This window comes from Diadema setosum, chromosome 21, assembly GCF_964275005.1.
Source record: "Diadema setosum chromosome 21, eeDiaSeto1, whole genome shotgun sequence".
In the NCBI taxonomy this organism is placed as follows: domain Eukaryota; kingdom Metazoa; phylum Echinodermata; class Echinoidea; order Diadematoida; family Diadematidae; genus Diadema; species Diadema setosum.
Window position 1 is genome coordinate 1319209 of NC_092705.1, and position 18504 is coordinate 1337712.

General features: G+C 36.5%; 1 protein-coding gene across 1 annotated transcript in view; it reads left to right on the plus strand.

Annotated features, from left to right (window-relative positions):
- Positions 1-18504, plus strand: part of LOC140244762 (guanine nucleotide exchange factor DBS-like) — a 151025-nt gene that overhangs the window by 66492 nt on the left and 66029 nt on the right. The window contains exon 8 of the mRNA XM_072324381.1: positions 5766-5882. Within this exon, the coding sequence (XP_072180482.1) occupies positions 5766-5882 (117 nt within the window). The remainder of the gene's footprint in view (positions 1-5765; positions 5883-18504) is intronic.

An 18504-nucleotide genomic window follows, 5' to 3' on the forward strand; every position in this document is an offset into this window, starting at 1 on the left:
AACAAAATATAGTTAGGGGTATTATTATTCCTCTTGCTTCCTGAAAGAGATAAGTCAAGTGTAGTTTCGTTATGCCAGAAAAGTGAAATTATGTTGGGACTCTTATTCAAAATGTTGGTGTAGTGTCTAGACTCACCATTATTATGCTTTAAGTAATAACAATACAAATCAATTTTTGGTAAACAAATGAAATATAAAACAAATCACCTCCACCCCCTAAAACAAACAAACAAACAAACAAACAAAAGTACCTGCTATGATTGCTGCAAGGTTCCATGACTTAGGGAGTTTAAAAGGGAGATCAAGAGCTTGTTGGCAAACAATTCATGTCCAAACTGGCATCTGAAATGGTTAGTGTATTCTTTTGGATGCTAAACCTTTTCACTTCACTATTTAGAGTTCATTCCACACTGCTTGGGGAATTACCTGTGACGTCATCACACAGAACTGCCTGGACAGGCAGGCTGTGACAATGTATTGCATGCAGTGTCCAGAATTTTTCCTAAGCTCTTTATCATATTTTCTTTTTTTTTTTAATGGAGGAAGTGAATAATTGTTTTGATTCAGCATTCGTGATTCAAATTCTCCAGTGCAGTGGCTGCCATTGTGTAACATGTTGTCCACAATTGACAGTTTTCCTGTCTAAGATGACACACATATTTTGAGAACATAAGAGTCACATTGTCGGGAAAAGATGCACTGCACATCTCATGTGGTGATTGATGCAGGAGTTTAAATGAAACAGAAACACATTCTATCTGTAACAATCTTCTTTTGACTCATTTTAGTTGTCTGTCACCATTTTTATGCCTCCCCCACGAAGACATACTATAGACCTATTGAGGAGAAGCATGCATTATGGCAGAGGCATACCAGTTGCCATAGCGACATTTCTAGTTTACTTTTATATTCCTCCCTGTTTTTCTTTTCCGTTTAAAACAAATTCCAATAGTTATACATTCAAGACATATTCCTCATTGCAAAAATTCTTTTTTAATGTGAATGGCTTTTTGAAATCTTGTATTGGTAGAAGACTGGAAAGCGAATATATCTAGAGATATAGGGCCTACCAAATACAAACAAAATACCAGAGTGTTAAAACATACTGATAAAATGTTATTGAGATTGATGATAGTAGCAATGATACTAATGATGATGATGATGATGATGATGGTGATGATGGTGATGATGATGGGAATGATAATGATAATACTGTTAATATTAATGACAACCATAACTGACATTATTATTATTATTATTATTATTATTATCATTATTATTATTATTATTATTATTATTATTATTATTATTATTATTATCCTCCTCCTCATCATCATCACCATCCTCATCATCATCATCATTATTATAAAAACTATAATTTCCTACACCTCAGTTATCAAATCAATCAGACTGGTTATAATATTTCAATAAATACAATAAATACATGGGATTAGATACCCACCAATACTTGCTAACTATAGATACAGCAAATCTTGCAAGCTCTGGAAGGACAAGTAGGCGATGTCACACATGCAAAAAAAAAAAAAAAAAAGAACAGAAAAAAAAAGATGAAAGGGGGCAAAACAAAACCCCTATTGGGTAATAGGAAGGAGTTTCCTGCATGTAAGTGACCCATCGTGTCGTTGAGTTTTACCCCTCTCAAACCAGTAGTTCCCAGTTTCCTGACGTGGGCCCCTTTAGTCGCCGGGCTGAGACCTCACTCTCTCTCTCCTATGGGTCACGTGTAACCTCATATGCTGTTAGCATGAAATAGAGACCAAAGACCTTTCATTCGGTGTGTTTCTACAGAATCCCAAATTCCCGGTCTATCGGATTCTATGAGATAGATGAGCCTGTGAAATTGCACCAGTATCAGATTTTTCAGATTCCGATGGCCACAAAAATTCTGATTATTGTAATCATCTCCTGAGGTAGTTCTTTCCAGGTTAGTTCCCTGTTTCAGCGTTGTGGGAACATGCTGGGTTCAATAATCCGATACAGCTGATGTGAGGTCACAGTATGACCGGAAAGTATTGTCTTTAAAGTCAATCACCAGTGACGTGATCATGCTTCATCAGACAGTGCCAAACTGGACTGCAAAAACACCCTCCCAAACGCAAGTGAATGCATCGACTGGCAAATCGTACCAGCCGGCATGATGGATGCTTATAAATCCACAATGCACTAAGTCAACTTTCCAGACATCCGGTCACAACTGCATACAGGAGTAGAATCAGATTCTAACCGATTATAAGCTTTCTACAGAAACAAGCTGGGTCTGCATAAGCACGGTATTCAATTCTGGGTTTGCAAAATTCTGGGTCTATCAGATTCTCTGTGGAAACATTTCAATTCACTCTGATAAAAATGTTGAGGGGATGCTTGTTTCATAAATGACAATCTTTAGACCTGCCTACTCATAATATTGTTCAAGTAAAACAAACATGCAAACAAGAAAAATATGTAATAATACTGCAAACTATATCAGCTTGTAGATGACCAGGTATTAACTCCTCAAGCTTTTGTTTGATATCAAAGTGCTTGTCAGAGCAGTGGGGAAAGATAGTCACATGGTCTCTTTACTAACCCAGAGGGAGACCAGGCCGTACACTGCTGTACTGGGCAGTTGGTGGACAGAGTGACCCTTATATCTCTGGTTTGAGGTAAATTACAACACTAGCAGGAATTCATACAAAAATTGGCACTCAAGTTTCATTTCAAGTTTACTTTGTCAAATACACTATACAAACATAGCAGTGACTGTTTCATTAAGATATGGGAATGAATGAGAAGGTTTTGAAATACATTTAATAAATATGAAAGATTCTTACCAAGCAGTAATTCTGATAAGAATCAGATATGTGCTATGAATATATTCTCCATTTACTATTTTTGTGTCTCCTTAAAGGACAAGTTCACCTTCATAAACATAAGGATTGAGAGAATGTAGCAATATTAGTAGAACACATCATTGAAAGTTTGAGGAAAATCGGACAATCTGTTCCAAAGTTATGAATTTTTAAAGTTTTTGTGCAGTAACCGCTGGATGAGAAGACTACTGCAGTGTGTCAATAACTTAGCTGTCACATGCGTACAACAATATAAGGAAAATATAAAGAGAATTTCACAAAATTTAATCTTTTGAAAAAAGTACACATTCCCCCGACTCGTTACCAACAAATGTTATGGGTAATATTATTCCCCCTGCCTTTAGAAAGAGGCAAGTCAAGTGCTCTTGTATTATGCGAAAAAAGTTAAAATATCTTGAATTTTCTTTACATTTTCTTTATACTGTTGTACGCATATGACTCACAAGCTGTAGTAGTCTCCTTATCCAGCGGTTCCAACACAAAAATTTTAAAAATTCATAACTTTTGCATCGATTGTCCAATTTTCCTCAAACTTTCACTGGTGTGTTCTACTAATATTGTTGCATTCTCTCAATCCTTATGTTTATGAAGGTGAACTTATCCTTTAAGAAACTATACCTCCTGTTTTGAGAAGTCACTATAATTGCAAATTTCATTTCATTAACTGAATAATTTGATGCAATAGGATATTTTCAGCTCATTAAAAATGGAACTTAGTCATGATTTGTGTTTTCCTTTAAGTAAAGATTTTGTTAAAATTTGTACCACAGAACACCCTTCCTAGCTACAATGAATCTTACAGACGACAAGAGGCCCACTTGACAACAGAGTGTAGATAAAATGACAGAGGTGCGGAGTATTTCCTTTCGTACCACTTAAAGTTTTAGACGAAGCCCAAGGCTAAAGAACTCGCTAACAACGAGGGTAACAAAAAAAATGACAAGATGCACACTGCATACTGGAAGGAGGATCATATTGGGAGTCTGTTATTACATAATGACTTGATTATGTAATCAGCGGGGCCTTAAGTTTCTTCAGAAGGACATCACAGCGCCAGCATTTGCAGCTCTCAAATGTGGTCATTTTGGGGATTTGGTTTGCAAATATTAGAGTCACTGCACTTCTAGTTTTCAATTTTACTGTGCACAGCTGAAATGATTCACATTTTTCTTTTTCATATCAAATTTGTGAGCCAATAGATTTCAAGTTTTGGATGTTTTGGATTGTGCGCAATCTGAAAATGAAATCAGGGTCGTTAATCTGAAAATGAAAAGAAGGTGAGTGATATCTTTGGAATTATGAACCTTGTTTCATGAAAAAAAAAAGAGAAAACTTTGGTAATAATTAAGGAACCTTATTCACATATTTGGATTGATAAAACTTTGGAATGATAAACCTTTCGTCATTTTCAAAATTGTGAATCTTAGGAATAACAAACCCTATTTCATTTTGGGATTAAATCTTCAGAATAATGAACCATCAGAATAACAAACAGTAACCCAGCAAATGTCTATCATTAAATTCTTCACACATTTTCTTTGCATAGTGAATGAAACCGTCCCACATTTTGTCCCCTCCCTCCAGAATGTAAATTGAAAAAAAAAAAAAAAAATGATAGTTTGATTGTTATGAAGAACAGACCAATTTACTGTCACATTTTACATGTAGCCTGTCTAGAACACCATTTATTAAAAAGGGAACCCCAAAGTTGGCATAAAGTCTTCCTGATTGACACTCATCTGACATAGCAACAGTTAAAAAGTAATCAAAGCAAATTTCTCTCACACAGTTGAGTGCTTCAAACCCATTTATTATCTGCTTACCTGAAAAACCTAAACTTTACAACTTACATGTGAGTCCCTTGCCCCAAAGCCTGCTGGGCAAACAAAATATGATAGAATGAATAAGTTCAGGGTGGATGCAATGAATAGCTCCTAATCTAATGTCAGATCCAGGAAATCTCCATTTTTCCAAATGCATTGAAAAAGGACAATCTTTAATTTAAGTCATCTAGATAGGTTGATAATCTAATAGGGCAATTGGAATTGTTAGCATTATGGATGAAGAGTTCAAATTTCCTGCAAGAAATAGCTAACTGTGTGCCAATAACAAAGACTTCCTGGCACTAGATCTTGAGAGACTTGGGCAGGAAAACGGCACGCGCTGCTTAAAACAGAAGTTTTCAGCCTTACGTTTTCGGCCACTTACCTGCATACCAACCCCACATGCATGAAAAGTTTATGATGTGTGCATCATACATGAGTGTCTGTGTGTGTGGTGTGTGTGTGTGTTTGTGTGTTTGTGCGTGCCCGCCAGCGTGATGAAACACTGCATCCTGTTCCACTAACTCTTGTCGGGTAAAAGCCGAGCGTTGCCAAGTTGCCAGTTCTCAGCTCAGTTCGGCCCACAGAGGGCTCATTTTCATGCCCTCTCCCCACGTCTGTGTGCCGTACCTGTGCCTGGTTTACCCGCTCACACTCACTGCGAGGGGCTACAGGGGATTGTGGGACTGCAAGACTTCAGCAGCTTGTCACAGGAACTTAGCGATTAATGTCCATCACTGTCCCCCTGTTTGTAGTTAATGGAGATAGCCATATCTCTTCTATCTGTCACCGATATGACCCCGTTGGACCTTTAATGCTCCCCAAACCCTGTGAAATGACCGTGAAATGACCATCAAATGGCAGTGAAACCAAAGATCTTCTTGTCACTTTACAGAATACCATATTTATTTAGCTACTTCTGGAAACCAACGTGAACACTTCGTGGATAAATACTTACTACTTGGATGTATACCTGGAAGCGTCCAATGATACGGAAATTACCAGAAAGTCTCTAAATGGACTTATCTCCTTATTGCTGTTCTTTGTACCCATATTTCACCCCTTTGGCTAGATTGACTTCTTGGACAGTCATCGTGACCTCCATGCCCACATCGACCCGACCCAACTCACAGAAGAGTTCGACGGGAGTCTCATTTTTGACCTGAAAGGCTGGATTGAGGATAGGATGGTAAGTACCACATCAAATCTCAACTTTTGTAGCTTCTTCTTGTCTTTAAAGAATGAAATGACAACATTACTATCACCTTCTCACTGTCTATATGCAGTGTGATCACCAACATTACACGTAACTCATCACCACATTGTCATAAAGTCACAAACCTTAAGAGCTGAGACAAATTTCCAATAGAGTACTGTAAAAGCGTTTTTTTTTTGTTTTGTTTTTGTTGTTTGTTTTTTTTGCGCAAGGAAAGTAATTTTTCGCGCTTGGCTGGGTAAGAGAAATTTTGTGTGTTTTTAATTCCGAGGAATCAAGACATCTATTATCGGAACATATGGCGTGCAGAAATATTCGCATGATTTTTTTTTTTTTAATGCTGGTTTCTGGTTTCCAATTTTACAGTAATCATGATGAAATCTATGAAGATTATTAGTTTGACTTCATGACAATGTCCCATGGGAACTATAATGTCTATGTTATGGCAAACAAAACTTTTCAATACATTTCAAGCATGTTGATTTGGTGTCTTAAATTGAATTATGGGGTTTGAAAACCTTATCTCTTGTCTGCTCGATTAATTTAATCTGGTGAAGACGGTTTGATTTTGCTACAGCACGCATTTCCCATAGACGCTTGCCCAAGTATACTCGGGACTTGTCCTTTACGGGTTAACCTTTTAACTAGATTGTTTCCAAGCCCATGATTATATGGTGGCAACTTTTCATACTGTTTCTTTTGGAGGTTCTTTAAAGATAGATTGGAATAAAATGTACTTCTTTGAAAAGCTTGTGGTCTGAAAAGTTTCAAAAAATACCTATAAAAGGAAATGGATGTTTGGCTAATGTATCAGACTTTGATGCCTATGAGTAAAATATGATTTTAACTTTAAAACATTTAACTTTTCTTTTCTTATCAGCACATTTTTTTTTTAAGACAAAGGTGACCTTAAAGTGCACTGGATATTGATGACTGATAGCATGAAAAAAGTTTCGCATTCACTTTTTTTTTCAATCCAGCCACAACACATTTTATTTAAATACATGTGTACTTGTAAGATTGAAATCCTGACAAGAGAGGTGGCTTTTGATAGAATACACTAGTGAATAACGATAAACAAAATCAGCAAAACAAAGAGAATTTGCCACTAACCCTTGCTACAGTTTGCTCTTTGAGAAATCTGTCAGGCGTCGCATTTCCAAAACACCATGACTTGTAGTTTCTGTGCTCTGAAGCAGACTTCAAAAAGTTTGTTATGATGTGGCCTCATCAACCTTGACATTTTGAGCTGTTTAATGCTCCTCGTCAAGGATTTGCAGGATTTTCACCTTTTTCCAATCTCACATAACAGATATCGCAGTGATAAGTATCACAATGGATTTGTTATTGTAGATTTGTGATAAGACCCGATTCTAGAGAGGTGGTAACTTTCAATTCCTTCACATGGATTAAAGTGTTTGAATCAATTTAGATAATTTTTCTCTAACACCAAGGAATTAGACACAAAATTTTGTCACATGAACAACAAAGCTGCCTGCTCATGTTTTTTTTTTTTTCATGAAAGTATGTGTTTTTGTTTCCACCAAACTAAGAAGATATGTTGTTTAGATAAGAATATTTTTCATAAATTTAATTTAGCATGCTTAATACATGTATGTGCAAGATTTCCATTTTTAAGCTAAAATATTGATTTTGCCTTCAAAATAGTTTTTTTTTTTTTTTGGGGGGGGGGGGTATTACTTATTGATTGCTTTATTATACTTATTGTTATTATTATTGTTATTACTATTATTATCATTATTATTATTATTATCATTATTATTATTATTATTATCATCATTATCTTTATTGTGCATCAGCATGTTCTTTGATCTGCAGAGGTTAGCAGCTCTGGAATAAAAAGCAGTGTTGATTTCTCTCACTATTCCATAGAAAGAATTTCCTCCTCAATTTGAAAACTAAGTCAGATGATTCCCATTATACTTTGCCACAGTTCAAAGTCTGTTCACTTTCGTTGTGACATTGTTACTGCAGTAATTGCATTCCCTTGGGAAAGGGTTGAATGAGAGTCATATTCAGATGACAAAGGCCTATTCCTCCCCTGTCCCTTCCCCTTCCCCCGTGAGGTTTATATATAACTGTGTTACGCCGCCCCACACCCTCAATATCCTGTTGCCAAGGATTAAGGGATTAATGTTGGGATGGGGAAGGGGGACGAGGGCCCTGTAACACCTGTAGGTAGCGGCTTGTTACCATGTATCACCTAGTCACATCATTACTCAGTTTTATAGACCTAACCATTGTATTGCCTTTGGTATGATACAAAGTACCTTGCTTTCAGACTACGATAAAAATGGACATTGTTGTGTGAGTAATTTTTCCAGCTCGGCAGGTTAAGATGAATTTGGGTGACTGTAATTCCCTGGAATCAAAATATAAGGTAGTACATAATGTTACAATAGATAGAACAAGAAAAAAAAAATACAGGCTTTTATTTTCACGCTGGTTTCATCTCGTGAAATGCAAGAAAATAATCACACCATGAAAATTTTTGCATTGTTTTTGCAAGTTTGCATTGTTAATTGAAATGCACAGAGGTGTATAGAAGCTAATTTTGTAACTCTTAATGAAATATTGTGACTTGTGAATCAACTAGTCTGTCAATGACTTTGTCAAGGAGCTGTGCTATTTTGATATCACAAGCTTGTTTTTCAAATTCATGAAATTCTTCCGTCGAGATGTTTTCATTGCAACTGATTGACAAATTGCCCTACATCGACGTAAATAAGCACTGAATTGATCAGTGTCTTAGTAGTAGCCATGATAAAAAATCATGGGCGTACATACTCGAGCAGGATTCGAACCTACGACCTCCTGATCACCGGACAGGCGTCATCTCCACTAGACCACCGAGCTTTCGCCCGACAGCAAGTGTTGGTTCTAATCCTTATAGCATGCAGCGGGTACTGCTTTGTTATTCAAATTCATGAAATTCTTCCGTCGAGATGTTTTCATTGCAACTGATTGACAAATTGCCCTACATCGACGTAAATAAGCACTGAATTGATCAGTGTCTTAGTAGTAGCCATGATAAAAAATCATGGGCGTACATACTCGAGCAGGATTCGAACCTACGACCTCCTGATCACCGGACAGGCGTCATCTCCACTAGACCACCGAGCTTTCGCCCGACAGCAAGTGTTGGTTCTAATCCTTATAGCATGCAGCGGGTACTGCTTTGTTATTCAAATTCATGAAATTCTTCCGTCGAGATGTTTTCATTGCAACTGATTGACAAATTGCCCTACATCGACGTAAATAAGCACTGAATTGATCAGTGTCTTAGTAGTAGCCATGATAAAAAATCATGGGCGTACATACTCGAGCAGGATTCGAACCTACGACCTCCTGATCACCGGACAGGCGTCATCTCAACTAGACCACCGAGCTTTCGCCCGACAGCAAGTGTTGGTTCTAATCCTTATAGCATGCAGCGGGTACTGCTTTGTTATTCAAATTCATGAAATTCTTCCGTCGAGATGTTTTCATTGCAACTGATTGACAAATTGCCCTTATCATGGCTACTACTAAGACACTGATCAATTCAGTGCTTATTTACGTCGATGTAGGGCAATTTGTCAATCAGTTGCAAAGCTTGTTTTTGTTTGTTCATTTTTCCATCTGAGAAGATCGCTGGATAGCCCATATTCAGCTACGTTAAGCTGGTCTTCCATGGGGTCCAGTTGGATGTGAGGTGGGACCACTTCACCGAGTTAAACACCCTGCTCTTTGCGATGAATGAATGAAGCGGGATCTTTTACGTGCATGAGTTGTTGCTCTCTCATACACGGGACCTCCATTTTATGTCCTATCCTAGGGACAGTGTTTTGCCTCTTGCTAGAGGGGACGGTATGCTTACACACAACATTGCTCAGTCCAGACTCGGGTTCGAACCCAGGCTGCGTGATCGTGAGGCAGACAGGCTACCGACTGAGCCAACTCACCGCCCTAGTTTAATATGTTTTGTTTATGATCCTCATGTAAGGCATGCCTTTTTTCAGTTTATGATATTGTGATACTATCATTATAAGTTAACGCATATGAACGACTGTTTTTCCAATTTTTTTTTAAAATTAATTCGTTGTACGACATTATCAGGTGTCCGTGGCAGTAAGTAAGTGAGGTATTACTGGAAAGGTTTAATTTTGCTATATCTGGTGATGGACTTACTTTGAAATGTTTAAAATTGTCGCTTAGCTCATATTGCAATAAAACTCTTCACAATGTAAATATATCTCTGTATCATTTTGTTATATGAATTGCAATTGTCACACAGTCGAATTTCCCTTCTCAAAAGCTGACTATCACACACCATCAAATTATACATACGTTTATGGAGCCATCCCAAATTCTGTGAAGGAACAGCGTACATGTGTAGCATCATATCAATAAGTTTTACAAGACCTCTGCAAAATATTGTATTTTAAATGCATGGTATCAGCAGTAATTCTTCTTACATGCTATATCAGTTATCCTTCAGTTGGAAGTGACAATGACAATGTTCAGTGATGGAAGGCTGTACGTGTGATAATCAGCTTCATAGTTAAGCCATTTCAATGTGCCTTCCGAGTTTGGAATCAGGCGAAGCAAGTTTAGACAATTGTTACCAACTTCCATTTATTTTTACATTTCTGAACTTCCATTTGTTTTTACATTTCCGTACAATTGCTGAAATGATAGAGATGATGCAAAAGGCCAGCCAAGTTGGCTGTGATTATCACGCATCACATGACTGGACTAATCCTAGCCAAGGGGCCGGTGGAAGTGATTGACGATGCTTCACTGCTCGAATTCTCCCATATTTCTTTTGTTCTACAACTGCTTCAAATTCTACAGCTTCCTTCCTCTCCTGTTCATAACCCCATCCATTCAAGCTTCGGTGAAAGTATCTCGTGCTCTCGCCAGACGAGTCTTACTCTAATTTGTCCCTAGTGCTTTCTCAAGAATTTTCCTCTCCTGCATTTCTCCAATAAAAAAAAACAACAACAACAACAACCCACAAACCTGGAAGCGTTTGGGACAGGTATGGCTATGGATTATGATGTGACTGGAAATATGACAAGTTTAGCCACAAGCCTAAAAATTATATGAACCCATGAAATCTATCAGTATGGGTGTGGTGCTCATGAACACTACCATTTTTATCCACTTTTGATTCAAGAAGACATTACTTCTGTTTCGTCACAAGGACAAAAATTCTTGTCTATATGTTGCCAATTTGGCAGACGTCCAAAGTACTAGTGAGTAAATGGTCAGTTTTGGACACGGTTAATTGCTGCTATTTATATCTCTTGTAAAAAGAACAAAAACTGGCTGTTAAAACCTCTGGTTGGTGTATCTGGTATTGGCAGGATAGGATAGAATTCCCATGTGTTATAACAACAACCAAAAAAAAAAAAAAAAAAAATAGAAGAAAAGTTTTGAAAAGGTCACTATTAGATACTATCTTCTTCCGTAAGTAGCAAATAACATAAATATTCCTGACTATGATTTCTGCCTGTCATATAACCACCTCCAAACATATCACCATGAGGGGCTACAAATAACTCAACAACCCCAACCCCCTTTACTGCCCCACCCCTCTTAGTCCCTTACTAGTCTGTTCCTGTACTGCCAGCATGTTGAAACAATGGGAGATCATGTTTGTTATGATATTATTTAACTGTGTAGCCAGTGCGATTCACTGTAACATGCCTAGATATGAAATCCTGTTGTAATTTGTGTTGGAAACGACTTACCTTGATGTTATTTATCACGGGCTATCATCATGTCAAAGACATGACTCGCTAGAAAGTCGAAGCAGAACGAGTTCTCACCACAGCTGCATTAGATCCATTGTCTGAGTGACACCGGCTCTGAGTCATTGATCCATGAAAGGTTTGAGGGAGGACTTTGTATTGTCTAGGAGGGGTGACATTGAGGTATAGAAAGTGGGGGACATCCTATGCTGTGATGCATCCTACCTCACAGCCTGTCCGTCTTAGAGTCTCCTTCTCATCGTCTTCTTGGATCTAACAGGATGATATCACGGAGGAAACCCTCTGAGTGCCAAAACGTTGCATCGTTGTTTTGTCTTCAATGATATCCATCTGAACAATCAGAGTCATAAAGGTCGAATTTCCCTCTTGGTTTTTTGGTATTAGTGATATACCCTTTGCCTCCGACAATGGTTATTTCCCTAAGATATGACACACTCCATATTCAGCTCACGTAAGCAACAAGTTGTGACACAATTTTGTTTTTGTTTTGGATTTGTTTTTTGTTTGTTTATTTTAAGTAGCAGGTTCTAGGCAAGGTGGAACATTCAAGTGGATGAAAAGCAACCCTTCAATAGAAATTAATGTTCAAATACACACATCACATAAAGTCAATGTCTTATATTATTCATTGATGATATCATACAACAACTGTGCATTTACTGCTGACTTGAAACAGTCCATATTAGGAATATCAACAAAGTTAAGCCGTGACTTTGGGAATTTTATGCAGTTGTGGACTTACGCAAAGTTCCTGTAAATTTCTCTTTTCTAGCAGGAGTCTAACTGTCATGCAAAATGATAATGTCACATCATAGAAATGATTCTAGATGATTCTATTGTTATTGTCTTTAGTTTGTTATCATTTTATGGAGATTAACCCTGCTTTGGCACAACCAATGCCACATTTTTTTTCTTAATGAATGCAAGGTATTGTGATCTATTTCTGATAGCAAATTTGTTGTTTGAGTGCCAAGTTCTCCATGTGACTTTCCAGCACAATGTCACAATTCTATAAATGCCCCAAAAATAAAAGTGATAGGATAAAAATGTTCAAAGAATCAACCCATGGACAATTAACTCCACAATTGTGGAAATGTGTTAGTAGACTAAAGAAGTGGTGGTAAATGTGATATTGCTTTCTTTGTTAGATCTTCTATTTCTTCATAGATCTCATTTTTCTTTGTCTCAATGCTATATATGATTGACAAATATTATACTTTGATAATAGGTTCTTTTTAGAGATGCTTACTGACCCAATTCTATTTCTTCTCAAAAGAACTAAGCAACACAATACCACAAGGAGAGGTAATACAGGAAAAACTGATTGGAGATGTCAATACATGTACTTTCCAAAGTTTCTACAATTGACCCTATAAGTGTTCTTCTCAAATTCTTTATATAAACAAAAATTCATATGAAAATAATCATCAAATGCATCGGGCTTGATACCACTTGGAAAGAAAATGAATGAAATTTTATTTCAGTGTGAAAACTGTTAAATGCAGTAGTCGGGTAGAATCATAGATATTGAGAAAGATAGCTGGTTCATAGTGGAGGAAGTTGGAGACTCAAAACTTTGGAGAAACTTTACAAAATTTCTTCAACAACAGGAATTGTGAATCATGTCACCGCCACAAACCCCTTGAGGAATATTTGCCATTTTTTTCCTTCATTGAAAGAGAAGCAAGGTCTTTTTAACTCTTCCACCACCAACAACACCAAGTATACTATATAAGATCTTACTGGTAGTTAGCAGAAGTGTCAATCCATCTGAAAGTTGACTTGAATATATAGAAAAGTAAAATTGAGCATGTGGCTGATATCACTGTGTTGTGAAAACTTAAGTTTCAAAATGCCATAACTTATATATCATATGCCCTATCTTTACTAGATTTTCATAATTCTGTGAGTTTGATATCATTCAAGCTCACCCAAACATGGAAGAAGTGTTTCTCTTTTGACATTGATTCTGATAGAGTTTAAGGTCTTTGCCCATTGTTTTGAAGTGCTTTCAATATTCACAAAGTTCTATCTGTCTCTAATTGGGCAAAGTGCTAGCATATAGCTATCTAGCCTACCAATTTTTTTAATCTTAAAGAACATCGCAAGAGGACATTCGCAGTTTCACTCCGCAAAGCAGTCATTGTTCTGGGCAGGGCCCTTGTGTCTGCATCTTTTCATCGTAGAACAATATGAACACTTGTTCTTTTGTGATGCCCCCAAGTCAAGATCATCACACAACTACTCTGAAACCAATATGGGTCGAACATACAAAAGTTGTTTATCGTATCAGCAGATCCCATTTGTTAATTCAAAGGATCACATTTTTTTTTTTACTAGTTGAATTGCTCTGAAAAACACCCAACAGCATTTGCATTACATCATTAAACATATATGTGTATATATATATATATATATATATATATATATATATATATACTTTTTATTTTTTAAGTCAATTTAAGTTAATCATTCTTTAAGATAAGTATTGTAATCCAATTTTGAAATACAAACCATAACATTTTTCAACTTTCTTTTCCAGTGTGTCTTTGATTTAAATAGAAAAGAGCTTCCCAGATAAAACAAAGCTATTTATTAAGACATGTTCTTTCTATTTCTAGTCTTATTCATATCCTTAAATATGCAACTGACAAATACGGAACTTGTAGACATCTCACATAACAATCTAGATCTCTTCATGCATACGTACACCCAGGGATGTGATATGCCCAGTCTAGTTCTAATATGTGATTCTATGATCGGAGGACTGCCCCTGTTGAGGAAGCGTGCCCCCTGTTGGTTCCTGTTGTTGAACCAAGCCATAGATGTTTTCATCTGGTGTGTTAGAAGGGGATTAGTGCTTCTCTGACACACTGAAGCCATGAGGAACTTCAATCTTTCTCTCATCACCCTATACTTCATCTGAGTAGGATATACTTCTTAAGCTTTGGGGGATATACTTGAGAGTTCTGTTCTGTTGTTACTTGAAGTGTAGATGCTAAGTAACAATATGGTTGATGAGTTCACCTATTCTATAATGTACAGCAGTGGGAGCTGATATGATCATTTTGTTAAAGCAATCTGCAGATAATCTCTTTCTAGTCTGTACTGTCACAACTATGTACAACAGAAATTAGGTGCCTAGTGCTGTGTAGTCTTCAAGCACCTCCTGTTATACCCTGGTGATGTTCCTCGGCATGCAAAATACTTTAAAGGACCAATGTTTACTAGCACTCTTGCTAACTTAGGGTTCTTTACATACAACTTCACTTTTGTACATAATAAACCATACATGCAACCTTCACTGTATAGGGGGTGTACTCTGAAAAACAAACAAACTAGTTATATGAACACTATTGCTACATGATAAATACACTTCATCATTTGACTAAATTTTTGCCCATTATAAGATTAAATTCTTCATGTATATTAGATTAAGGATGCTATGGTCATAGGTTTCTGATACATGTCAACATGTAGATTGTATTGTGTGCCCTATATTATTGTTAATGTCGGTTTAACTCTTTGTATTCAATTTTGAAATACATATATTATAAATTAATTTAAGAAATATAAAGATATCAAATGTCACTATCAAAATTGTTGAACAGGTGTCAAAGCAGTTGCATCATATGCTAGCTAAATTCTTACCTTCCACACTGCGTGCTGTCATGCAGGAATAGAACAACTGTGACATGTATTATCCTGTAACTCCGGTGGCTAGATTTGTAAGTTTTCTTAATGATGTTAATGCTGTGTGATTTCAGACAAACTACCAATGTATGTTTGTCACAAATTACATGTAGCAAATATTGGCTGTGATAGATTATATATGCAGATTTGTAGACTCACAGAAAATTTTCTCACGCTTGCCCCATAAAGAGTGTTCATCTTTACACCCCTCTAGGAAGACATGGGCAGCTTGTGTATGTCCCCCTGGGAAGTATGAGATTAACCAAGATGGTTATTAATTTTCAGGAAAAGTTTTGATATGTCAAGGATAGACAAGGCGACTATAAGCTGGAGGGCTAGCAGAGATAGGGAAACTTTGGGGGAAATGGAGCTGGGGAGATAGCTTTCAGTCCATACTGGGAAGACTGACATAAGGTCTCGAAGAAACTCTTCTCTTCGAAGAAGTTACTCTGCTTCTCTCTTGGAAGTTTAAGAAAAAAAAGCAAAACTTAAAACACCCTAGAAACTGACACTCTTCCATCATTTAAAATGACTTAATCAACCATTGCCTCATTGTCTGATTTTTGTCTTCTGTCTTAAAGATCATGTGTAAAGGAACCTCTTCCACTGACTCCCATGACAAGTGAAGTTAAAAGCAGAGATTTTTTTTTTTTATTATCTCTTGTATAAAAAATACATTTTTCTGCCACGCCTGAGCTACACACCTGGACTCTTTCTGTCAACTAAGTTTCTGCTATCAATACTTTTTAAGAGCTTTCAAATTCATGACAAGCACATGTGAAAGTTTCAGTTTCTGTTGTTTTATTACAATGTCAAATAATTGCATGTAGTAATAGGATGTTTGCAAGCCCTTATTATTGTGTTTGCGCATCAAAGTTGTAAAACACAAGTGTCAGTACATAATTCCACAAATCTCAAATCCAATATAACATCCAGTAGCAATGCATTATCTCTCAAAACTGTCTTTTCCAGCAACTTTATAAATAATGTATGACATATTATTGCGGAAGCCAGGTACCTTTTTTTTTTTTTTTTTTTTAAATAGACAAAATGTGGTATAGAAATGCTTTTTTTCGTCATCATCATCATCATCATCATCTTCATCATCACCAAAACTGCACTTTTGAAACATCAGCTAAGGATAAGATTGACATACATGTGTTCCTACTGAAATTCATGGAATATATTCACATAGGCCTACTTTGAAAAGCTTGAATAGAAATCTGATCTCAGATTTAGTGCTTGTCATGAGCCCATTTGTGATGGACAGAAAGAAAGAAAGAAAGAAAGAAAGAAAGAAAGAAAGAAAGAAAGAATCTTCATTGAAGAAATGAAGAGGGAAATTACTGAGAACCTGTGATGCGTATTGTGCAGTAAACTCTTAGCCTACATGAACCTGATAGCTCACGTACAAAGCCTATTGGGTTTTCAGATTCTTACATGGAATAAGTTAAAGGGGAATCCTGTCCAAATATAGGTTAGTCTGATAAAAAAGAGCAAAATCTTACACATTCAATGGTAAAACTTTGACTGAAATCAGTTGAAAAATTGTTTTGCTAATTTTTGCAAAAGTTCTTGTACAGTGGATATGAATACGCAAATAAGTGAGCTAACTCTGTCATAACCTCACAATTTTCCATTGATCGTGTAAAAAAAGAAAGAAAAAAGAATGACGAAAATTCAATGTTTTTGTCATTGAAGTCTGAAGCATAATGTTATTCCTGGTCAAATAACTTCAAAATAGTGATCAGTTAGATATACAAGGATTTGAGCCTCAGGCATAATTGGGTTTGAATGAAAAACTGTAAATTTCAAAATTCTATGTACACACTCTATGGCAAGTTGTCAGGGGATGACATGCTCACTTTTCCATTTGCATATTCATATTGACTGTTCAAGAACTGTTTCCCCCCAGAAATAGCAAATTTTCTAAATGTCATAACTTCCTTATTTTTCTTCTAATTTTGATCAAAATTATACTGTTGAACTCGTAATATTTTACTCTTTCTTATCAGACTAACTTATATTTGGACTGGATTTCCCCTTTAAGTTAGTAAGCCAAAACACTGTGTTTACCACAGTTGTACTTGCATCACTCTAATCAGAGCTCAGTATATTTGTTGCTTCCTGGCTTCAGTTTATATCATAAGGATTTGACAGGACTGTGTACAATGAGTGATGTATGTACATTGGTATCCAGTGACATTGTAAAGTGTAAAAGGATATAAATAGATCTCAGCGGTGAAATTCTTGATAAGGAAGTGAAACCTCACTATGTAGTGTATACATGTAAGTTTCTCTGGCTATAAGCTCAGAAATGTGTGCAAATGCCCTAACATCTTGTATGATATTACAGTTAGCTCCAGATTTAGTAATCTATTTGTGTGTGTGTGTGTGTGTGTGTGTGTGTGTGTGTGTGTGTTTTACTCATAAAGAAGCTTGAGAACCTGTAATGAATCAACAGCTAGAAGAGCATAACTCCATAAATTTTGTATAGTTTTAATGTCCTTCTGCTTCTCATCTGGCAGTCTTCACTTTCAACTGTGTACACGGTTGTGTAGTTCTATTTCTCATTGTCAGACCCCTGTATGATATGTTCCACCGTCAGTGAGTGTTTAATCTCTGCTTTATACCCTGGAATCTTTTTTGACGGGTCCATCTTTCTGCATTAAATCCAGTGTCAATTAATGTTTGTCTGTCAGTCAATGTTTACTGGACATCACTTGTAATTTTCCTTAATTATGTTCTGTTGAAAATATTCAAATAAATTGAATTTCATTTAGACAAAAAGGAAGAGTTACAAGTTTGTACAAAGGTGAGATCTCTAAGAATATTAAAGAGCTTTCTTTTTTCTCCTTAGCTGTCAAATGGTTCAGTTTGAAGAGTCAGGAGACACAAAGTTCATCCTAATTTAGCCATTGTCATATAATCTTTTCACTTTTGGTCCTTGAATAGGATACGATGCTTGTAGACAAATACATGGACACGCCAAAAAAGTGTGTGCTTTGCCCTATCACAACTGCATTCACAATGCATGTGACTAAAAGTGTGGGAACAATTTTCAGGGTCCTATATGGTATTTCCTAACCAGAAATAACAACTTTCTAATCAATTACTGTCAA